At 40.8% G+C, this 25,748-nt stretch overlaps 1 protein-coding gene across 1 annotated transcript; it reads right to left on the reverse strand.

The window, feature by feature from the left end:
• Positions 1–1,557: 1,557 nt before the first annotated feature.
• LOC122931786 (zinc finger protein 84-like) lies at positions 1,558–25,307 on the reverse strand. Its single transcript, XM_044285846.1, has 5 exons — positions 25,290–25,307; positions 23,941–24,081; positions 23,213–23,752; positions 19,781–19,828; positions 1,558–2,418 (listed from the first exon to the last, which is right to left on the reverse strand). Exons 1-5 carry the CDS (start codon positions 25,305–25,307, stop codon positions 1,558–1,560), a joined length of 1,608 nt encoding a protein of 535 aa, XP_044141781.1.
• Positions 25,308–25,748: the final 441 nt, after the last annotated feature.

The raw sequence follows: 25,748 nt of genomic DNA on the forward strand, positions 1-25,748 counted from the left end.
GTAGTTGAAAAAGTACAAAAAACAATCAGATAAGATTTTACAAAAATGTATTTAATTGGAAAGCATATTAGACTCTTTCTTGGATACAAGGTTGTTGATTGATTTCATTTACAAAACCTATTAAGGGCTCATGCACACGATCGTATGTATTTTGCAGGCCGCAAAACACGGATCAGCAAAAAATACAGATGACATCCGTGTGCATTCCGTATTTTGCAGAACGGAACAGCTGGCCCTAATAGAACAGTCCTATCCTTGTCCGTAATGCGGACAATAATAGGACATGTTCTATTTTTTTGCGAAACGGACATACAGAAACGGAATGCACACGGAGTAACTACTGTTTTCTTTTTCCGGACCCATTGAAATGAATATGGTCTGCAAAAAAACCACAGAATGAACACAGAAAAGAATATGTTTGTATGAGTGAGCTCTTGTACATTAATTATAAGTAAAGAATTTTCTGATTTATGACCAAAATCATGTTATATAGTATCACTCAGTTTGAATTCCACCAAGCTTTTGACTATGTCTCTGTTGCAAGATGGGGATGTGGGCAGTAAGGCTGGTATGGTGATAGGTCTAAGCTGATTTCAAAAGTGAAATGTAAGCTCTGCATGATCTTAAAACGCCCAAGTGGAATAGACTATATCATACTACTTTTAAGAATGTAATTATAAAGTAATTCTATCAAGCCCCGGATAATCTGTTTCTTTTGAATATTTTTATGGCTGCTAAACAGACTTTATGCAATGGATTTTTAGAGGTGTCTGAAAATGGAGTGAAAGTAGTATACAAATGTGATATCTCCAGCTTCCCACTTTGTATACAATAATAAATGGTGCCATTAGAAAGTACAACTTCACCTGCAAAAAACAAGCCCCCATATGGCTATGTTAATGGCAAAAAAAACATGGTATGGCTTCAGGAAGGCAGGAAGTAAAAAACTAAAATGCAAAAATTGAAATCACTCGGTTCTGAAGGGGTTAAATTGCTATGAAAATTATGAGTATAATGTCATGATACATTGTTTTGTAACTAGGGATGAGGGAATTGACTTCGGATGTACAGGCGAGCACTCCGTACAGTATTAGAAAGTATTGGTTCCGATGACCCGAGTTCCGTACCAAGGTTTTCTACAGTAGAAATTAATTTTCAAAGTTATTACACAAAGTCTCGCAAGACTTCGCTAAGTAATAACTTAAGCTTATCGGAGCCAATACATTCTAATACTATATGGAGCCTCTGCTCTGTGTACAGTATTAAAACAATGTTTTATGCAAATCAACTTCGGATGTGCTCATCCTTATTTGTAACCACCCAAATATTGTTTTGGAATAAATAAAGGAAGTTTCCTACAGAGCTCTTTTAAAATTGAATCTTGCATTTTATATTGCTCTCTGGGAACATTACAAGAAAGAGCACATCATGAGAGTGACACATCTGCCAAATGTCATACCGTCTGAACGTTATAATGACTTCTGACTTATCAGGTATTTAAAGTGCCACAATAACTGATTTTATGCTACTGTTTCCTCATACTATACATAGACATGGTTATTTCCTTGTGTGAATTTTTAAATGTTGCCAAAGAGCTGATTTACAAGTAAAACATTTCCCACATTCTGTACATGCAAATGGCTTCTCTTCTGTGTGAATTTTCTGATGTCGAACAAGATGTGATTTCTCACTAAAACATTTCTTACATTCAGTACATGAATATGGATTCTCTCTTTTATGAATTCTCTGATGGCTAACAAGTAAGGATTTGTGACTAAAACACTTATCACATTCTGAGCATGAAAATGACTTTTCTCCTGTGTGAATTTTCTGATGATCTACAAGATTTCTTTTTCGACTGAAACTCTTTTCACATTCAGGACATATAAATGGCTTCTCTCCTGTGTGAATTCTCTGATGTTTAACAAGATTTGATTTATGACTAAAGCACTTCTCACATTCAGGACATGAAAATGGCTTCTCTCCTGTGTGAGTTCTCTGATGTTGAACAAGATGTGATTTCCGACTAAAGCATTTCTTGCATTGAAGACATGAATATGGCTTCTCTCCTGTGTGAATTCTCTGATGTTGAACAAGACTTAATTTGTGTCTAAAACACTGATCACATTCTGAGCATGAAAATGGCTTCTCCCCTGTGTAAATTTTCTGATGATCTACAAGATTTGTTTTCAGACTAAAACTCTTCTCATATTCAGTACATAATAACAACTTTTCTTCTGTATGACTTCTCTGATGTTTAACAAGATTTGATTTCTGACTAAAACACTTTTCACATTCCGGACAAGAATATGGCTTCTCTCCAGTGTGGATTCTCTGATGTTCAACAAGATGTCCTTTTCTAACAAAAGATTTCTCACATTCTGGACATATAAATGGCCTTTCACCTTGTTGAGTTTCCTTAAGTTTATTTTCAAAAGGTTTTATACATTCAGATCTTGTTGACATTTCACCCAGTCTGTGTTCAGTTCTATTACTGACACGTTGTACTTGATTATCTTATACTTTAAAAGAGGAAGAGAAAATATATTTCTAGTAGCTTCTTATCCCGTCCTCACCTGGAGACAAAAGAACATATTTATAAGATAAATGGTTCTAATTTTCCCTTTCTACTAATTAATTCATGTTATAAACATATATAAATATATCAAAGAAAAGTACAAACAAATGAGGGGCACTCCGTTTTTGGGAATAGAGGCAGCAAATGGATAATGGCTAAATAGTATTTAATCCACTATATCATAAAAAGCCAATGCCTCAAACAATAAAAACATCCATACAATACAATACAATAAAATAAATACCCAATGGACAGGGGCACTGGAAATTTGCCAGACAATCGTGAATGTTCATAGATTATCAATATTCATATTTGCGAGTAATTGGTAGTCCCCACAATATTTCTCTATGTGATTAATCGCAGGAGATATTAATACACTTGGAAAGATCGTTCCTATCTCCGGCCTGTATCAGGCTCCAAACAATTTGCATACACGATCTAACTCTGTCAGATAATATCATACTACGTACTTTCCGAATTATGTCCTCCGGTTTATTCGGATGATCCGATATATCAACTTTTCACATTTTTTTATACAAACTTGGCATTTGATCAAGATATTTATTTCACCCAGCATGGGTATATGTAAAATGACACCCCAAAACACATTCCCCAACTTCTCCTGAGTACGGCGATACCACATGTGTGACACTTTTTTGCAGCCTAGGTGGGCAAAGGGGCCCACATTCCAACGAGCACCTTTCGGATTTCACAGGCCAATTTTTACAGATTTTTATTTCAAACTACTTTGCACGCATTTGGGCCCCTAAAATGCCAGGGCAGTATAACTACCCCACAAGTGACCCCATTTTGGAAAGAAGACACCCCAAGGTATTTTGTGATGGGCATAGTGAGTTCATGGAAGTTTTTATTTTTATGTCACAAGTGAGTGGAATATGAGACTTTGTAAGAAAAAAAAAAAATCATAATTTTCCGCTAACTTGTGACAAAAAAAAATAAAAATTCCAGGAACTCGCCATGACCCTCACAGAATACCTTGGGGTGTCTTCTTTCAAAAATGTGGTCACTTGTGGGGTAGTTATACTGCCCTGGAATTTTAGGGGCCCAGATGCGTGAGAAGTAGTTTGAAATCAAAATCTGCAAAAAATGCCCTGTGAAATGCGAAAGATGCTCTTTGGAATGTGGGCCCATTTGCCCACCTAGGCTGCAGAAAAGTGTCACACATGTGGTATCGCCGTACTCAGGAGAAGTTGGGGAATGTGTTTTGGGGTGTCATTTTACATATACCCATGCTGGGTGAGAGAAATATCTCGGCAAAAGACAACTTTTCCCATTTTATTTATACAAAGTTGGCATTTGACCAAGATATTTATCTCACCCAGCATGGGTATATGTAAAATGACACCACAAAACACATTCCCCAACTTCTCCTGAGTACGGCGATACCACATGTGTGACACTTTTTTGCAGCCTAGATGCGCAAAGGAGCCCAAATTCCTTTTAGGAGGGCATTTTTAGACATTTGGATCCCAGACTTCTTCTCACGCTTTAGGGCCCCTAAAAAGCCAGGGCAGTATAAATACCCCAAATGTGACCCCATTTTGGAAAGTAGACACCACAAGGTATTCAATGAGGGGCATGGTGAGTAGAATATATTTTTTTGGGGCACAAGTAAGCAGAAATTTTATTTATTTTTTCTCACAAAGTCTCACTTTCCGCTAACTTGGGACAAAAATTTAATCTTTCATGGACTCAATATGCCCCTCATGCGAATATCTTGGGGTGTCTTCTTTCCAAAATGGGGTCATTTGTGGGGTGTTTGTACTGCCCTGGCATTTGAGGGTCTCCGCAATCATTACATGTATGGCCAGCATTTGGAGTTTCTGCTATTCTCCTTATATTGAGCATACAGGTAATGGAATTTTTTTTCCGTTTAGCCTCTGGGCTGAAAGAAAAAATGAACGGCACAGATTTCTTCATTCACATTGATCAATGTGGATGAAAAAATATCTGCCAAAAAAAAAGGAGGGGAAAGGCGTCTGCTAGGCGTCTGCTAGGACATAGCCGCTCCGCCCAACATCCATACCCACTTAGCTCGTATGCCCTGGCAAACCCGATTTCTCCATTAACATCAATCGATGTAGATAATTTAATTTTTTATATATATATATACAAAGTGTTTGCCAAAGCATATGAACACCGCCGCCTCCTCAGCTCATATGCCTCGGCAAACGTATCTTTTACTGCAGAGGAGAAATCTCGTCTTGCAGCGCCGCATACACAGACTTTTGTGTAATCTGACAGCAGCGCAATGCTTCCGTCAGAATGCACATCAGTGCTGCAGCTAGTCGAACGGTTTGTCCACCTGGAAGGTAAAATAAAAAAAAAAAAGAAAAATCCAGGCCGCAACGCAATAAATTTTATTAACTTTATAATAACCTTTGAACAAAACATATAAACTTTATTTAACTTTTTGAACTGAACGTTAACTTTTTTGCTTACCGGTGATTTTTTTTTTTTAGCTTTATAGGACAAACCTCTCCTTCCCCATGGGACAATGTGCAAAGAGCAAATCGCCCAAAGATGTGGCGAAGTACATTATGCACTTTGTCCCAGGTGAAAGGAGAGGTTTGCAGCAGCTCTGTGTGAATGGGCCCTAATAGCCCTGTGTGCCTGTCCTGTGAGAAGCAATCCCTATGCTAAGTGTACCTGTGTGTTTTACTTCCGGAAACACTCCCCTAAGCATAGGGCAGGGTGGTCAGGGCAGTCAGGACAGAAATAGCAGGTGTCACGCCTTATTCCACTCCTGCTACAGACACAACATTTTTTCGGGGTGGCGGTTGGTTTGAGGTACCAGCAACGACACTGGGGAAATGTCGCTTGTGTAGACGGCTCACTACACTGAATACAGGAGGTTCTTGATGATCTCTTCCTGAAATTTGAGGAAGGATCCTGTTCTCCCAGCCTTACTGTAGAGAACAAAGCTATTATATACAGCCAATTGAATTAAATATACAGACACCTTCTTATACCAGCGTCTGGTCCCGCGGGAAAGGAGATAAGGAGCCAACATCTGGTCATTGAAGTCCATCCCTCCCATGAGCGAATTATAGTCGTGGACACAGAGGGGCTTTTCAATGACACTGGTTGCTCGTTGAATTTGGATTGTCGTGTCTGCGTGAATGGAGGAGAGCATGTAAATGTCACGCTTGTCTCTCTATTTCACAGCGAGCAGTTCTTCATTACACAAGGCAGCCCTCTCCCCCCTTGCAAGACGGGTGGTAGCGAGCCGTTGGGGGAAGCCCCTGCGACTAGGTCGTGCGGTGCCACAGCAGCCAATCTGTTCTAGGAACAAATGCATGAAGAGGGGCACACTTATGTAGAAATTGTCCACATAAAGATGGTACCCCTTGCCAAATAAGGGTGACACCAAGTCCCAGACTGTTTTCCCACTGCTCCCCAGGTAGTCAGGGCAACCGACCGGCTCCAGGGTCTGATCTTTACCCTCATAGAATTGAAATTTGTGGGTATAGCCTGTGGCCCTTTCACAGAGCTTATACAATTTGACCCCATACCGGGCGCGCTTGCTTGGGATGTATTGTTTGAAGCCAAGGCGCCCGGTAAAATGTATAAGGGACTCGTCTACGCAGATGTTTTGCACAGGGGTATACAAATCTGCAAATTTGTTGTTGAAGTGGTCTATGAGGGGCCGAATTTTGTGGAGCCGGTCAAAAGCTGGGTGGCCTCTGGGACGGAAGGTGCTGTTATCACTAAAATGCAGGAAACGCAAGATGGTCTCAAGTCATGTCCTGGACATGGCAGCAGAGAACATGGGCATGTGATGAATTGGGTTTGTGGACCAATATGACCACAATTCATGCTTTTTGGTTAGACCCATGTTGAGGAGAAGGCCCAGAAAAATTTTAAATTCAGAAACTTGGACGGGTTTCCACCGGAAAGACTGGGCATAATAGCTTCCCGGGTTGGCGGCTATAAATTCAGTGGCATATCGGTTTGTTTCTGCCACCAGGGACCTCAACCTCCTCGTCCGAACTTTGGGTCAGACTGCCACTGCTTTCTACAGGTTCATATTCTGACCCGCTAGATTCGTCAGATGAGGGTTCCCATTCCTCATCCGACTGGGTCAGAATCCGACTGTTTGCCATTTGGTCAACTAAATTTAGGGGGTATTCCCTGAGACTACCCAAGAAAAAAAGCAAGCCTGTCTTACAAATGGGAGGCTAGCGAAGTACCGGAGGCCGCTGCGATTGATAAAAAATATCAAAACTGATTTTTTTTTATCGCCGCAGCGCTTGTAAAGTGATTGTGCAGTGATCAAAAAAAATAAAAACATTTTGTTACTGCGGTGGGGCAGGCGTGGGTGAACGCACGTGTGGGCGACCGATCAGGCAAACACTGCGTTTTGGGTGGAGGGTGAGCTAAGGTGACTCTAATACTATTATAGATCTGACTGTGATCAGTTCTGATCACTTACAGATACTATAAGGCCTCTTTCACACGGGCGTCATTTTTTTTGCCCGGATAAGAGCCGGGTGCGTTGCGGGAAAATGCGCGATTTTTTCTGCGCAAGTGCAAAACATTGTCATGCGTTGCACTCGCGTGAGAAAAATCGCGCATGTTTGGTACCCAAACCCGAACTTCTTCATAGAAGTTCGGGCTTGGGATTGATGTTCTGAAGATTGTATTATTTTCCCTTATAACATGGTTATAAGGGAAAATAATAGCATTCTGAATACAGAATGCATAGTAAACCAGCGCTAGAGGGGTTAAAAAAAAATAAAAAATAATTTAACTCACCTTAGTCCACTTGCTCACGAAGCTGGCATCTCCTTGTGTCTCGGCTGCTGATGAACAGGACCTGGGGTGAGCTGCTCCATTAAATACAGGTTAAGGACCTTTGATGACGTCACTCCGGTCATCACATGGTACGTCACATGATCTTTTACCATGGTGATTCACCATGGTAAAAGATCATGTGATGACCGGAGTGACGTCATCGAAGGTCCTTAAGCTCTATTTAATGGAGTAGCTCACCCTAGGTCCTGTTCATCAGCAGCGGAGACACAAGGAGATGCCAGCTTCGCGAGCAAGTGGACTAAGGTGAGTTAAATTATTTTTTATTTTTTTTAACCCCTCTAGCGCTGGTTTACTATGCATTCTGTATTCAGAATGCTATTATTTTCCCTTATAACCATGTTATAAGGGAAAATAATAATGATCGGGTCTCCATCCCGATGGTCTCCTAGCAACCATGCGTGCAAATCGCACGGCATCCGTACTTGCTTGCGGATGCCATCCGATTTTCACACACCCCATTCACTTCTATGGGGCCTGCGTCACGTCAAAATCGGAAAATATAGAGCATGCTGCGATTTCAACTGAACGCACAAGTGATGCGTTAAAAACATCGCTCATGTGCACAGCCCCATAGAAATGAATGGGTCAGGATTTAGTGCGGGTGCCATACGTTCGCCGCACGGATCGCACCCGCACGGAAAACTCGCCCGTGTGAAAGGGGCCTAAAAGTACAAATGCTGACTAATCAGCGAATCAGTGGGCTGGGCGCTAAACGATTGCTAAACTACCTAACCAAGGGGCCTAAACTATCCCTAAAACCTAACAGTCAATACCAGTGGAAAAAAAAGTGACAGTTTACACTGATCACTTTTTTCCTTTCACTAGGTGATTGACAGGGGCGATCAAGGGGAGATCAAAAGGTTAATTGGGGTGCTGGAGCTAAGTGTAGTGTTTGGTGGCTACTCACTGTGATGCCTGCTCCTCTGCTGAGACCAACCGACCCAAAGGACCAGCAGAGGAGCACAGCAGCCATTTAACACCTAATATTTATAAATATAAAGTGTTAACTGGCTTCTGATTTTTTGAAAATCGCCAGCCTGCCAGCCACGGCCATTGGCTGGCAGGCTGGTGACGAAATACAACTCTAACTTTTGCCGGCCCGCTATGCGCATGCGCGGGCCGGCTTTGCCCGAAATCTTGCGTCTCGCGAGATGACGCACAGGCGCGTCCACCCGGAATAACAGGGCCACCGCCAGGACGCAATCCTGCGTACGGCGGTCCTGAGGAGGTTAAGGACTGGAATCTCCCTAATACCATTAATAGAAGCTGATTCCTGTGTGTAATTAGATCAGTACAGAATTTTATACACATTTTGTATCATATTGTATTGTACAAGTCCCAAGGGATCTGATGGAAACTAGTTGAAATCTTAAAAATCAGTCAACATATGGACACCAACTGATCCAGCAGAACCGCACACAACTGCCGCACAATACAAATGCACTATAATATACTGTCTAACATAGAAATTATATTATAACATTGTACAAGGAAGGCAATCCATTAGAATATACATAAAGATAAAACGTAACCTTTAATAATGTTACTATTAAGGGCTCATTCAGACGGCCATATGCTATCCACAAAAATGTGGATCCGTTTTTTTTGCGGATTAGATGCTGACCCATTTACTTCTATGGGGCCCTTTTCTATTCCACGGTTCAGCAAAACAAATGAAACATGTTCTATACTTGTCCGTGAAAATCAGGACATAGGCTCATTGAAGTATATGGGTCCGCAAAAATACTGAATGCTATCCGTTCTTTTGCGGACACGCTGAACTGTCTGCAAAAAAACGGATCCGCATTTTTTGTGGACAGCATACGGCCGTCTGAATGAGCCCTAAATCATTTTCCTCAAAATGAAAATAAATTCAATTATTAAAGTTAAGCAAAAAGCATAGATGTGGTAGGCAATAACAAGTGCTTGGCGGCACTAAACCAGAAACCATATGTCCTACCACAATTCGGGGGGTTCCAGTGCACATCGATTAATCCAGGAGGGAAAGCAAAAAACATCTATCCCTGGGCTAGATGATGATGTGGTATTGAAGGACAGGGTGGGCAAAGAACTGTCCCTGATATTGCCCGACAGGGGGGTGCTATTCTGGCCCTGATAGCCTAACCACAGACCACCCGCCCTGATAAGAGCGACCCCTTCCGGAACCTTACCCTATATAAAAATGCCCCTAGTCCCTAAGCCTCTGACTTCCAGGTTATCACTATATAGATCTATCTATGTGTTTTTCACTCATTATAAAAGTATAAGTATATCGAATCCCCTCTGTGTAAAGGACTTTTGTGGCCCTATTTGATAGCGTTTGGTGTCCCTAACAGCCTGTCCCTGCTCCACACAGCAACCTCTCCCTACACTGGCAAAACACTGAATGTAAAATGGCGGCCAGATCAGGTTTATTTATAAGGTAGGGGGTATGTCCATGTGCTAAAACGTCTCAAATGGCTGTCCTGTACCACCTGATGGATGTGTCATGGGTCAAATTTCTTCACAATGTAAAAGAAAATGACGGGCGCGAATATCGCTATATCGTCGCATGTTTAACGAATCGCAAACACGCAAACGACCGCCGGGTGAACCGCAAGGCCATCTCTATACACTTCACCTTCTTTTTATAAAAGTACACATTAGAAGACCGCACCCAAATAGGACATGATCTGAAGAAGTCATTTATGGAAGTCTTGAGGGCACAAAATAACATAAAAAGGCAATGTTTTGTGCTCCCCCATCCTCTACACTATGTACTGTCTACAATGTGTGTTATGTGTACAGACCTGTATTATAAAACTGTAGATACACAGATATCTCTAGTTTGGGGAGCAGAAAACATTATCTACAGAAAAAAATGATCTTTGAGAGTTAATTACAGATTAGCCCTGTCAATAAATCTCTTTCACAAAATTATTGGTACGGTCTAATGATGGCCGTGAGGATAGGTGACTGTCCGTGTTCCCGGCACAGTTACAGGTGTGTACTATCACATGTATGGACACTGCGTGTACAATCACTTACACACTACTGTGCGGACAATCACCAGTCACTGCTGCCATCACTGAACCTCCAGGAAACGTATTTTCTTCACATGTCAGTTACGTTTTTTTTATGGACTGTATGTGTAACCATTCAATTCAATGGGTCCGCAAAAAATACAGAAGTTACTCCGTGTGCATTCCATTTTTTTTTTTTCGAAAAAAAAATAGAACATGTCCTATTATTGTCTGCATTACGGACATGGATAGGACTGCTTTATTAGGGTCCAGCGTTTCCATTTGGCCAAATACATAATGCACATGGATATCATCCGTATTGTTTGTGGATCTATGTTTTCCAGACCACAAAATACATACGGTCGTGTGCATGAGCCATAAGGTTCCATGTAAGAAATAAAATAGAAGAAGTGTAGAAAATGTGTATTCTAAAAGGTGGAAAATCTGTGTTTAGTTATGGTGAGAGTTATATGGAGATTTACATGGAGACATTACAAACAGAGACACATTTTCTTTATACACATCACAGATTACAATATTTTATAATTCCTTCCACTTACAGTCAGTTCAGTGACACTTACCAGACATGGACCCTCCACACACTCAAGACTTGATCTCCAGTCAGTGTCTTCTCCTCAGCGATCAGTGATCCAAGTAAATTACCTTGGTGAATTCTAGCTTTCTGAGCCATGCTTGGGTCTTTTATACCCCTTTGGTGGCTATAGCTATCTGCTCCTCCTCTTCCCCCCCAGGAGACGGCCAGTCCCACCTTCATAATCATTAAACTTTGTTCATCGGAACTAACTTCCCTCATTACCATATACAATGGAAGAATAATGGTGCCACATTCTCGTCAGCAATTTTACATTTTCTGGCCTCCTGAGATGGTTCCTCATTTACACATTGTATTTGCAGGGTAGAGACCTATTGTTCACACTCCTATTTAGCATCTATAAGAGATTCCTGGGAAATTCCGAGACCTTTTCATGTGAGAATCAGTGTAAACAATGAGCATTTTACATCCTGATGAGATACATTCCATCCAAACATACAACCACATGACTCTCCATCTATAATTCACATATATGAAATACTCCATATTATATCCAGTAGAACAGATTATAAAACATTCATTATAAACCATCTAGGACAACTTTATATAATGATTTATTATTTTCAGATATCAGGCGTGTACGATTCAGTTATAAATTATGCAAGTTACTGGTCAGATTTAGTCAACCACACATATTTCATGTTCAGATACATCAGCTTTTTTTTATATATGACACAATCTCTACAAGGTCCACACTATCTGCTCTGTAATTCACTCGTGGCCATCACAATGATACACATTTAGCGTATCCTCATTGGGTTCTCAGATAGCTGTGGCTTCATCTTCAGTTCTGAGAAGGTAGACTTTTTATGGTCATCTGCTTGCATTTGGTCAATAATCCATCAGTACTGCTAAAGCCAAAAAAACAGGAGTGGATCCAAAACAAGAGATGACACGTGAATAGAATATTTGCATGTCTTCTGTGTTTTATACCCACTCCTGCTTTTGGCTACCAAATCATAAGCCAATTCTGATGAGACCATACAGACCTTACAGCTACTACACAGACAGGATCCGTTGTGCGTCTTATTTTTTCTTCCTTCTGACAGATTTTCTTCCTTCTGACATAAGAAGGGTCAAATAAATGATGATGTCAACCAGGACAAAAAGGCAAAATAGTGACCCAGTCATGGAGTGGGGAGGGTGGGAGAACAGCTTAATAATTCCACAGAGTGGCCCAGTGACATAGTGTTGAGTTAGCAGCAGCATGAGGAGGCCACAGACTGGCAATGTGACATAGTGTGGATGTGGCAGCAGTAACATAATGATGAGGCCACAGAGTGGCCCAGTGATATAGTGTTGATTTAGCAGCAGCATGAGGAGACCACAGAGTGGCGCAGAGACAGAGTTGTGAGTTGGCAGAAGCATGAGGAATTCATAGAGTGGCAAGGTGACATTGTGTGGAGGTGGCAGCAGCAACATAATGAGGAGGCCACAGAGTGGCCCAGTGGCATAGTGTTGAGTTAGCAGCATTATGAGGAATCCATAGAGTGGCAAGGTGACATAGTGTGGAGGTGGCAGCAGCATTAAGAGGCCACACAGTGGCCCAGTGGCATAGTGTTGAGTTAGCAGCGGCATGAGGAGACCACAGAGTGGCAAGGTGACATAGTGTTGATTTAGAAGCAGCACGAGGAGACCACATAGTGGCACAATGACAGAGGGTGATAGTGGCAGCAGCAGCATAAGGTGACCTGAGTGGTGAGGTGGCAGCAGCATCAGGAGACCACAGAGTGACCCAGTGACAAAGTGGGGAGGTGGGTGGCAATAACAGTGCCCGCTGACAATGGTGGGTGTAAGAAGGAGCACTTGGCATCAGATGTTTGCCATCAGGCGAGTGGCAACATCAGAATAGTAGCTGAGGCAGGTAGTCAGAAGAAATCCGTCTCTTTTGTCATTGTTTGGGTGAGGCAGCATGGATGAACTAATCTGATGATTCAAGCATTGGTGTGTCGAAATCCTGGCTGATCCACGTCTGATTCATCTTGACAAAGATCAGTCTCACCACATTTTGGGTGGATAGGTGAGTTCTCCTTGGGGTAACTATGGCCCTTTTCCACGACAAACTCGGCCAGTTGCTGCAACAAATCCAGTTTGGCTGCCCACTAGTTGTGTGTATGTTCAATGTGGGGTGGCAGTGTTCTGTTCAAGTATGCCACGACCTGCTGGTTTAGGTTCTGCTCCAGGTCTAGCTGCTGCTTCTAGTGATTAATTTCTTCAATAGCTGCTCATCATCAACTCTAGACTAAAGATGTTTCTGATGGAGCTGGTACCGCTCCTACCCTCCCACACCGCCACGGCAGTAAAACGAGAGCGCAGAGGGCCCCCCAGTCAGACCAACAAGAGGATGGACAATGGCGCAGATAAGCACCGGCCATTTGACTAGACGTTTTATATAGCCCCCTATTCCAGTTATCAGCAGCAACTTGAGTCTAGAAGAAATTGCTCAATACTTGGTGAATTTAAGGCAGCTGCATCTGATCTGAGGTCTCGGTTTGTGAACCGTGGGTATCCACAGCACACATTGAAAAGGGCATTTCATCATTCTATGAGTGCTAACCTTAGTCAACTTCTTGTCCCCCAAATTAGGACTAAAACTGACTCTACCCCTAGAATAGTTACTTATCACAAAGCTGACCAACATATACGTGTCAAACCTCCCAGGGAGCCAGTAGTGCGGTGAGGAACCCAATGGCAGTAACCAGCTGACAGCCCAGAAATGCGGTTCAAGTTTAGGGATAATCCAAGAGGGGTAGTATATGTCCAATCCGGGTCGAGGCAGGCAGCGAAGATTCAAGGCGGAAGACAGTCCAAGGGTCAGTAACCGGGAAGGATACAAAGAAAAAACAGGCAATAGGAGGATCCGCAGGGAGGCTAGGTGTTCACCATAAGGTGGAATAACTCAGCAATGAGCCAGAGCTCAGGCCAGGTCTTTATAGCCAGGGAAGGTAGGAACCACCCTCCCCAGGAACCAATGGCAGGCGAGGAAGGTGGAAGGTGTGTACTGGGAACCTCCCCCAGCAAGGCTCACACCTGACAGCCGGATAATGCAGGAACGCTATGCACCCAGGAATGCGCGCGCAGCCTGCGTACTGCGCAAGCGCACACGCCGCGCACCCGCACCTCGGGCACCAGGCGTTCTACCGAGCTGAAGGGGAACCCATGCCCTGTGACGTACTCGCGGTCCCTGAGTAGGGGTAACACCCCCTGCTTCCTGACAATACGTCATATTCTGCAGCGCCATTAGTCCATTTTACAGTCCGATCCAGATATCGGGAATGATACCAAACCGTCCCTCCATCACCTATCGTCGTAGTTCCAAATTATGCAATTGTTTACTACACAGTTTATACACACGCCCTATGCATTAACATGGCTCAAAAATACGCTCAAGGGAACCTTTCCTTGTGGCTCCTGTATAATATGTGGTAATATCATGAAAGGAGCCTTTTTAACAAGCCATAATACAGGAGACATGTATAGCATTTGTTCCTTTATCAGGTGTACATAAACAGGCGTTGAGTACCTCATCAACTGTCAGAGTGGGCCTACAGTATATAGGAAAGACTAAACGTGATTTGAGGAGGAGAATTGGTGAACATCTCTCGGACATCCATAATCAAAGAGACACGTACGTGGCACGTCATGTGTGTGATGTTCATGATGGCAATCCTGATGTATTGAGAGTGCAGGGGATTGAACAGATTTGTGTTTTCATCCGAGGTGGTGATGTTGATATACCTTTACTCCGCAAGGAAGCGATGTGGACCTTTAAACGGCAGACTGTCCACCCGAAAGGATTAAACGAGGCTATCTTATATGCTTGTTTCATATAAGTAACAGTATTTAATGTATGCCAAAATATGTGTTGTGTGGTAACATGATTACTCATCATGCCAGTACACTGTTCTGTCACCTTTTACATAGGCCCCTATACAAGCAGCACTACCATTTTGTACAGCTTTAGGGGGTTTATACAATTTAAGGAACACCACTTCGGGAGGATGCTTATATGCCATTCATTAGCAATGGGTGTGTATACACGTTCCAGCACACAATGCAATTGTCCCTGTATATATTTGTGCTAAATACACAGGGGGCCTAGACTGTCGATCTATGTGCTAATAGGACGATGGGAACTGTTTTCCTCATTGGACAAATGTAGACATCTTCATTTCATTATAGCTTCAAAGATGATCCCCACCGGCGGGTCCCTAGTGTTGTACCACATCGGTGCCAGGCTGATGATTCTCGCCACGGATTGGATTCCCCCTTACATGGCGCATGCGCTAACTATCGGGAGTGCTACAGCTCATTTGTGCGCTTGCTAAGTCAGAGGGTGTGATCATAGACACGCCTCCAATTCTGATTGGCGTTTGCATCGGTGCACACCCCCTGGTGGTGAGGCCTCTGTGATATCTACTCAACGTGTTTTCAGCCGCGTACGGCCATCACAGCGCTGGAGCCTGTGCACGCAACAGTGCAGGGCATTTTCTCCTTACAGGTTATAATAATAAGCTCCTGATGACATGTAGCACATCCATGTCACGTAGAAACGTGCTGAGACGTTGTTAATTATTGTAGACCACCTTTACATATCTCTCCCTAACACGTGTTGGGACTATACAAAAATTTATTTACAATTGGTCACTAGGACCATAGATGTCCCTGATTGACACGTGTTACTAAGTCTAAAATTTAACATTTATTACTTGTCCTTAAAATGTTTCGAACACTACAATTAAAATAATCAGCTATGCATGCTAGATACATACATCAATAGTGCCAGTGACTCTGTTTACTGAGTGATTCCACTAGAGGGCGCTTGTAACTATTAGCTGTTTGAGGCTCTCCTGCCTATTATTACGGTGCCCCAGTGCTATGTTACTGCGCTCTGTTTTTGGCACAGTGCGCTACTTTAAACAGCAATCGCCCTCATGAAGTGCACTCTCTTTATGTTTTTATCAGATCACTTCCTAGCCATGCATACACTGGCTAAGACACGCTATCTGCCCCCCGACATGTTTCGCCAAACACTTGGCGTCTTCAGGGGTTTGGGCAGTGAAGTGTGTGTTGGGGGCGGATCCCGGTTTATAAAACCTCCCTATAGGCGTAGCGATTCTGTTGTCCAATGCGGGTCTCTCTTTCTCTTAGTCAGACCGCTCAACCACTCTTAGTGTGTCTACCACTTATCGTTCTTTGATGTCTCCTCCTAGTGTCTCCCCAGCCAATGACCGTTCTCCTGCGCCATCTAGGTTGCGCTAATCCTTGGTCTGAATTGCCGATCCTTTTGGTCAAATGCGCATGTCTGGGCACTTGGTCGCTGGCTGATGTCAATTCTGCCCATATGCGCTCTTCCATTCTAGATGACGTCTGAACTATGCGCTGTCACCCATTGCGCATGTTATCTGACTTAGTCTCAGTTCCGTCCGGTCATAGATCGTAATGCGGCTGCTCAGGGTGATTGTGCAGACACGTCAGATTTGTGAAGTACTTGTGTTTATTCTCCCCTGTGCATTTCAGGTCCTGAACGCCTGTACAGATATCTCATTAGGTTCTAATGCTTTGACCTTATTTTAACTACTTATTATGATGCATCTCAGTGTGCACTCCCTTCTCTTTCATTACATCCATATCCCTGCCTATAAATTGATATTTTTTTATGTTTATTTTTAATTTTTTTTAATTTTTTTTAATATTTTTATTACCCCTACATACAATCTATGCTGAGACCCATTGGGTGTACTTCTTTTCTCCCTTCATCATCTCATACTGCATGCTCCCCTGTTCTTAATTTCTTCTATGGGGCTTATCTGATGTACACCCTAATATTATCTCAGTATCTTATTTATTAGTGCATGACTGTGCAATTGGGCACGTGCTCATTTCTAAATCTTTTTAAATATGCTTTTTATTGTGTTTTATTTTTGTTTTTTATTATTATCTATTAAATTGTTATTTTGTTTATATTCTATATTTAGTGATTCGTTACTGACATTGTTTGTGTCTACTTATCCTATCTTTGTAAATTAATGCACTCTTTGTTCATATTTGTTTACTTATTTTCACACCTCTTACTCATAGTGAATAGCAGATCTTGAGTTATTTTGATCTGGTATTGTTATGTCCATTATAATGTAGGGATTTTTATTTTTATCATTCTTTTTGGATTAGGGTTTGTTAGTTATTATCTCCTTTACTCATTATTTTTATTTTTCTTATTTTTATATAGATCTTATTTTTTATTTTTTTATATAAATACGGATGTATTTAGAGGGATCTTATATGAGATATGTTGTTCTGTATCATCTAATCTCTACTTTTTGTACTCACATATATCTGCTTGGTGGTACATCAAATCTAACAGAATCATATCCAGTATTCTGATCATTTTCTTGGTTTCCCAGGAGTCATCTTATCCGTCCCATATTATGCAAATCATAAAGTTCTACACATTTCTTCTATTTACGTTAGTGTTAATTCGTTTTCTTAGGAATCTTTCTCACAGGAATGAGGCATAGGTAAATCCCTCATCAAGGCCATATGGGGCCAGACTACCTAGCCTATATATCCATCTGGTTTCCACTTGTTGTAGTCTCTGGTCTAAGTTACCCATTCTTGGGCCTAGTTTAAGTTTTTGTATTCCCCATACTCTCAAATTCTGAACATTGCCATTATGTATATAGTGCATATGTCTTGAGAGGGGTGTATCACCAGTAGTATTGATCATGCTAAGATGTTTTGAGATGCGTCTTCTCAATTCTTGCATGGTTTTACCCACATAAATCTTCGGACAGTCACATTGAATGGCATAGACTACTCCCATTGATTTACAATTGATATATTCTTTGATCTTATATTTTTTATTGTCACTAGGGTTTGTAAATTCCTTCTTTGGTGACATCAGCCTGCAGAAGCTACAGTCCCCACATGGATAAGACCCAACCGTTCTAAGCCAGGTGGGTTTTGCTTGTATTTTATCCTGAATGAAGTGACTGTGCACTAGTTTTTCTTTTATATTCTGCCCTCTTCTATATGTAATGGCTGGTCTAGGGGTAATGATTTCCCTCAACTCGTCATCTGAGAGTAGTATAGGCCAATAACGTGTCAAGATCTTACGTATCTTTTCATGTTGTCCATCATACGTACCAATACACCGTATTGTTTTGTCATCTGGTGTTCTTATTTGTCTATTACCGAGAAGTAGATTCATTCTGCAACTTTTCTTCGCTCTATTATATGCGAAATGTAGAGTCTTTTTTGGATATCCTCTTGCCAAGAACTTGTCATAAAGGAGCCCACATTCTCTTTCAAAATCTTCAGTTGTCGAACAATTTCGTTTTGCCCTCAAATATTGTCCTATTGGGATTCCTTTTTTAAGGCTGGTTGGATGGTGGCTTTCCCAATGTAGGAGGCTGTTTGTCGACGTGGGCTTCCTATAGATGGTAGTTTTAAGGCTGCCATCTGACTCCAGGGCAATCTCACTATTGCCCACGTTATTGGCCTATACTACTCTCAGATGACGAGTTGAGGGAAATCATTACCCCTAGACCAGCCATTACGTATAGAAGAGGGCAGAATATAAAAGAAAAACTAGTGCACAGTCACTTCATTCAGGATAAAATACAAGCAAAACCCACCTGGCTTAGAACGGTTGGGTCTTATCCATGTGGGGACTGTAGCTTCTGCAGGCTGATGTCACCAAAGAAGGAATTTACAAACCCTAGTGACAATAAAAAATATAAGATCAAAGAATATATCAATTGTAAATCAATGGGAGTAGTCTATGCCATTCAATGTGACTGTCCGAAGATTTATGTGGGTAAAACCATGCAAGAATTGAGAAGACGCATCTCAAAACATCTTAGCATGATCAATACTACTGGTGATACACCCCTCTCAAGACATATGCACTATATACATAATGGCAATGTTCAGAATTTGAGAGTATGGGGAATACAAAAACTTAAACTAGGCCCAAGAATGGGTAACCTAGACCAGAGACTACAACAAGTGGAAACCAGATGGATATATAGGCTAGGTAGTCTGGCCCCATATGGCCTTAATGAGGGATTTACCTATGCCTCATTCCTGTGAGAAAGATTCCTAAGAAAACGAATTAACATTAACGTAAATAGAAGAAATGTGTAGAACTTTATGATTTGCATAATATGGGACGGATAAGATGACTCCTGGGAAACCAAGAAAATGATCAGAATACTGGATATGATTCTGTTAGATTTGATGTACCACCAAGCAGATATATGTGAGTACAAAAAGTAGAGATTAGATGATACAGAACAACATATCTCATATAAGATCCCTCTAAATACATCCGTATTTATATAAAAAAATAAGATCTATATAAAAATAAGAAAAATAAAAATAATGAGTAAAGGAGATAATAACTAACAAACCCTAATCCAAAAAGAATGATAAAAATAAAAATCCCTACATTATAATGGACATAACAATACCAGATCAAAATAACTCAAGATCTGCTATTCACTATGAGTAAGAGGTGTGAAAATAAGTAAACAAATATGAACAAAGAGTGCATTAATTTACAAAGATAGGATAAGTAGACACAAACAATGTCAGTAATGAATCACTAAATATAGAATATAAACAAAATAACAATTTAATAGATAATAATAAAAAACAAAAATAAAACACAATAAAAAGCATATTTAAAAGATTTAGAAATAAGCACGTGCCCAATTGCACAGTCATGCACTAATAAATACTTACGTGGTGAGAGTTTAGAGAATCCCGGGATGTGTGACATCCTATTAGAACCTACAAAATACAAAAGACAAAATAGATATTGATATAGGGCAGTTAGTGTCCAATAATAATTAAATTGCAGATAGAGGGGCTCAATCAGGTATAGATAAGATACTGAGATAATATTAGGGTGTACATCAGATAAGCCCCATAGAAGAAATTAAGAACAGGGGAGCATGCAGTATGAGATGATGAAGGGAGAAAAGAAGTACACCCAATGGGTCTCAGCATAGATTGTATGTAGGGGTAATAAAAATATTAAAACATTTAAAAAAAATAAAAAATAAACATAAAAAAATATCAATTTATAGGCAGGGATATGGATGTAATGAAAGAGAAGGGAGTGCACACTGAGATGCATCATTATAAGTAGTTAAAATAAGGTCAAAGCATTAGAACCTAATGAGATATCTGTACAGGCGTTCAGGACCTGAAATGCACAGGGGAGAATAAACACAAGTACTTCACAAATCTGACGTGTCTGCACAATCACCCTGAGCAGCCGCATTATGATCTATGACCGGACGGAACTGAGACTAAGTCAGATAACATGCGCAATGGGTGACAGCGCATAGTTCAGACGTCATCTAGAATGGAAGAGCGCATATGGGCAGAATTGACATCAGCCAGCGACCAAGTGCCCAGACATGCGCATTTGACCAAAAGGATCGGCAATTCAGACCAAGGATTAGCGAAACCTAGATGGCGCAGGAGAACGGTCATTGGCTGGGGAGACACTAGGAGGAGACATCAAAGAACGATAAGTGGTAGACACACTAAGAGTGGTTGAGCGGTCTGACTAAGAGAAAGAGAGACACGCATTGGATAACAGAATCGCTACGCCTATAGGGAGGTTTTATAAACCGGGATCCGCCCCCAACACACACTTCACTGCCCAAACCCCTGAAGACGCCAAGTGTTTGGCAAAACATGTCGGGGGGCAGATAGCGTGTTTTAGCCAGTGTATGCATGGCTAGGAAGTGATCTGATAAAAACATAAAGAGAGTGCACTTCATGAGGGCGATTGCTGTTTAAAGTAGTGCACTGTGCCAAAAACAGAGCGCAGTAACATAGCACTGGGGCACCGTAATAATAGGCAGGAGAGCCTCAAACAGCTAATAGTTACAAGCGCCCTCTAGTGGAATCACTCAGTAAACAGAGTCACTGGCACTATTGATGTATGTTTCTAGCATGCATAGCTGATTATTTTAATTGTAGTGTTCTAAACATTTTAAGGACAAGTAATAAATGTTAAATTTTAGACTTAGTAACACGTGTCAATCAGGGACATCTATGGTCCTAGTGACCAATTGTAAATAAATGTTAATTATTGTAGGACACGGTTCTTTAGACAGGGTGTGAGTGTGAATGGGCAGCTTACCTTTGCAAGAAATATTACTGGCAACGAGTGTATATGTGGTTTAAGGCAGAAGCCCCACAGTGCTAATGCGGGAGTGTGGATGTTGATTAGGCTGGCTTACTTAAAAAGTAGTACGTAACAACTGCTGACGCCATATGCTGTATGGATGATTGGTTACAAATTACAGATCAGACCCATATACTGCTTACTACAGGCAGTGCTGTTATATACAGAGTACTAAAGGTAGGCTTGGTGCCACCATTATGCTCGTAGTTGCCAGACTGTAGTGACAGACAGAGGATCGCTGCTGTTATACCCTAGCCAATACAAAATTAAGGACCGTGCCCTCATCCCTGACCTTGCATACAAGTAGCACTACATTACTAGCAAGATATAGGGTTTTCTCCAGACTTCATCAGGTGTAGTTGGTTATACGCTATCCCTCTCTACACCAGATAAGTCTGGTTGCCTGATATTTACAGAAAGTGATGCACAGAATTTTCCTCTTTTTTAAATAGATTGTAATAAAACTTTATTATTTTCTTTTAATACGTTCTTCAGGCTGTGTGATGATATAACTTCATTGGACGTAAACCACCATATCTATTTATTGTGAAATAGTTGGATGAGTGCACGCTTCGGCGTTCAATTGCTGACAGAATGACTGACGAGAAGTAGGAGGACGAGGAGCATCAGGATGGGTAGATTATGGGAAGGACAGACGGCTGGTGGAGCCTTGACTGCCTGAAATTGAGTGTGTGCCACTGGGTGATGCAGATGAAGGGAAGATATACAAATGTGATATCTCTGTAATCATGCTGACCAGTAGAATAAGGAGAACAGGTCAGTTTTACCATATAGGCAAACTTAAGGCATTTTTTTTCCAGATCCCCATTTTGTAGACATTAATAAATGGTGCCATTAGAAAGTACAACTTGTCCTGCAAAAATCAAGCCCCCATACGGCTATGTGATGGAAGAATAAACATGGTATGGCTTCAGAAAAGCAGGAAGGAAAAAACTAGAATGGAACATCATCCGGTGCTAAAGCGGTTAAACTTGCTATAAAAGTTATGACGCCAAAAAATTGAACCATAATCTTCAAAAAGTGAAAATTAATAAGCTTTATTGATAACACATAATAAATACATACATGATGGTAAAAGGCAGCACAAAGGTGGAACACAAAGATGAGGAACAGGAACCAAGGGGGGGCCGAGAGGTCAGCACACCAACAAGCAGGGAAAAGAATACAAGATGGTTAACACCAAGACACCTCAGAATAATAAGCCCCAAACAATGCTGCAATGGAGGCACACCTGAATGGTGTGTCGATCTCTCAGCCACCTCCTGACCCGGAAGAAGCCAGTTTACTGGCGAAACGGTGTTGGGTCAGAAGGTGGCCGAGAGATCGACACACCATTCAGGGTATGCTTATTATCTTTTTTAATCACCAAGTCTTTTTATCCTCATATTTGCCCCCATTGCAGCATTGTTTGGGGCTTATTATTCGGAGGTGTCTTGGTGTTAACCATCTTGTATTCTTTTCCCTGCTTGTTGGTGTGCTGACCTCTCGGCCCCCCCTTGGGTCCTGTTCCTCATCTTTGTGTCCCACCTTTGTGCTGCCTTTTACCATCATGTAAGTATTAATTATGTGTTATCAATAAAGCTAATTGATTTTCACTTTGTGAAGATTATGGTTTAATTTTTTGGCGACATTATTGGCTCCTTGTGGGTCGATATTTTTTCGTTATTTATCTCTGTCTGGAAATAATTGGGTGGCTATAAAAGTTATGAGTATAATAATATATTACATTGTATTGTACAAACCCAACTTGTTTTGGTACACATGAATGAGTTAAAGGGTGTTTCCCACAAAGCTCTTTTGAAATTCAATCTTGTAGTTTATATGCTACTGCTTCCTCATACTATAAATTCACATGGCTACTTCCTCGTGTGAATGTTTAAATGTTGCAAAAGACTTGATTTACAAGTAAAACATTTCCCACATTCTGTACATGTAAACGGCTTCTCTCCTGTGTGAGTTCTCTTATGTTGAACAAGATTTGATTTCTTACTAAAACACTTTTCACATTCCGGACATGAATATGGCTTTTCTCCTGTGTGAGTTCTCTGATGTCGAACAAGATTTGGTTTCCAACTAAAGCATTTCTTACATTCAACACATGAAAATGGCTTCTCTCCTGTGTGAAATCTCTGATGTTTAACAAGACTTGATTTATCACTAAAATACTTCTCACATTCAGGACATATATATGGCTTCTCTCCTGTGTGAGTTCTCTGATGTCGAACAAGATGTGATTTCTGATTAAAACACTTAGCACATTCTGAGCATGGAAATGGCTTCTCTCCTGTGTGAGTTCTCTGATGATCTACAAGATTTGTTTTCAAAGTGAAACTCTTCTCACATTCAGGACAAATAAACGGCCTTTCCCCTGTGTGAGTTCTCTGATGAATAACAAGATCTTTTTTCCGACTAAAACTCTTCTTACATTCCGAGCATAAATATGGCTGCTCTCCTGTGTGAATTCTTTGATGATCAAGAAGATATGATTTCTTAGTAAAACACTTTTCACATTCAGGACATGAATATGGCTTCTCTCCTGTGTGAGTTCTCAGATGTTGAACAAGACTTGATTTCTCACTAAAACACTTCTCACATTCAGAACATGAATAAGGCTTCTCTCCTGTGTGAGTTCTCTGATGTGCGTCAAGGTGTCCTTTTTTAACAAAAGATTTCTCACATTCTGAACAGGTAAATGATCTTTCCCCTTGGTAAATTTTCTTAGATTTATTTTCAAAAGGTTTACTACATTCAGATCTTGTCGACATTTCATCCAGTCTATGTTCAGTTCAATTATTGACAAGTCGTACTTGATTATGTTCTACTTCATAAGAGGAAGAGAAAAGATTTGTCTAGTAGCCTCTTATTCTGTCTTCACCTGGAGAAAGAAGAACATATAAGATAAGGTACTTATTTTTTTTCCTACCAATTAATTAATGCAATAAACATATGTAACCTGCTCCCCCACACTTATCACTGCTGACATCCCCCAACAAGGCTACACATTTTATTATGATCAAAGGTGTAAGGACGAGCACTCTACCATTTGGTACACATTTATTTGAATTAATAAAAATTTATATAATAGCATATAAAACTTCTTAAAACAACAACTTTATAAAATGACACTAAAATAAATATAACGACAACTGTTCCGGGAGAAGGAATATCCGGATGAGGTGGTTGAAAAAGCCCTGGAAAGAGTTAAAAAACTAGACAGACAAACCTTTTTCGATAACCAGGTTGAAATTAAGAAAAAATCTCAGACAAGTGAAGAGATGAACAATAGGATCATCCTTCCCTTTAATGATGACCATGGAAAAATACAAAAAATAGTGAAGACACATTGGCATCATATACTGAATGATAAGGTGATAGGCCACCTTCTACCCACATCCCCAAATGTTATATTTACTAGGGCACCTAATCTTGGCATTAAAATAGCCCCCTCTGTGAAAACTAGAGAGAAAAAAAGGTCATTGATAGGAACTTGGATGGATCTGAAAGGGTTTTTTAAATGCGGCAAGTGCATCCCATGTAGAATTAACAACAAACCCCGTAAGATCACCATAGTCCCCTCTACACAAAATTCATTCGTTTGGGACATCAAGGATTGCCTCACATGCAATTCCTCCGGTGTGATCTACCTAGTCCAGTGCCCTTGTAATAAACAATACATTGGTAGAACCAAACGGTTACTAAAGACGAGGCTGGCTGAACATATATCTAACATCAAGAAAGGCTACGACAAGCATTCCTTGTCAAAACACTATAAGGAGGTGCACAATAGTGACCCGGCCAGCCTCGTCTTTGTGGCACTGGAAAAGGTGGATCAACACTGGAGAGGAGGCAATTTCATCAAACACATGTCGAGAAGGGAATCCCGACGAATATATGAATTTGGGAGCCTGCTACCATCAGGCCTAAATTCAGAGCTGGAACTATTTGGCTTTTTATGAGAGTGCTTAATGTGGGATTACATATTGAGAATAGGGCTGTCCCCATATAGGAGTCCAATATTATATTTACCATCCGAGTTATCAACATTGTTAGGTTTGCCTCCAATGCGGTTAGACATGTATTGTATTGTGATATCTATGACAGGCAATAGATTATTGTGTCCAAATTGCCGCTAATATACTCATATACATTGTATTGGATATCCACTTTGGTTGTTTCATTATACAATACTAGTAATTTCTATTTTATCATTTTATTTTAACATTTTATGTGTTCATTAGTACACTAATTAGTGTATGCAGTTAATTATCCAATATTAACTGACATACCATGGTTTTAAATGGAAGCGCATATCCACAAATGGGGTATAGGCTGAGGTGGCAGAAAAAAACTCCTTTTCTCTCTATCCTTGCCTTTTATAAAAGAAGGAATAGAAGAATCATTGAAAAATTATATATTGACATCAAAAATGGGACATTACCAACTATAGACCATAGAATATCAAAGATAAACTGTGAGAATGGAAGT

Source organism: Bufo gargarizans, chromosome 3 (assembly GCF_014858855.1).
Source record: "Bufo gargarizans isolate SCDJY-AF-19 chromosome 3, ASM1485885v1, whole genome shotgun sequence".
Lineage (NCBI taxonomy): Eukaryota > Metazoa > Chordata > Amphibia > Anura > Bufonidae > Bufo > Bufo gargarizans.

Coding starts and splice junctions, on each gene's coding strand:
- LOC122931786 (XM_044285846.1), bottom strand. Junction 19,829..23,212: donor AACATAAGAGAACTCACACA/GGAGAGAAGCCG, acceptor TGTATTTTGTAG/GTTCTAATAGGATGTCACAC. Junction 2,419..19,780: donor ATTCTCTAAACTCTCACCAC/GTAAGTATTTAT, acceptor AATAAACTTAAG/GAAACTCAACAAGGTGAAAG.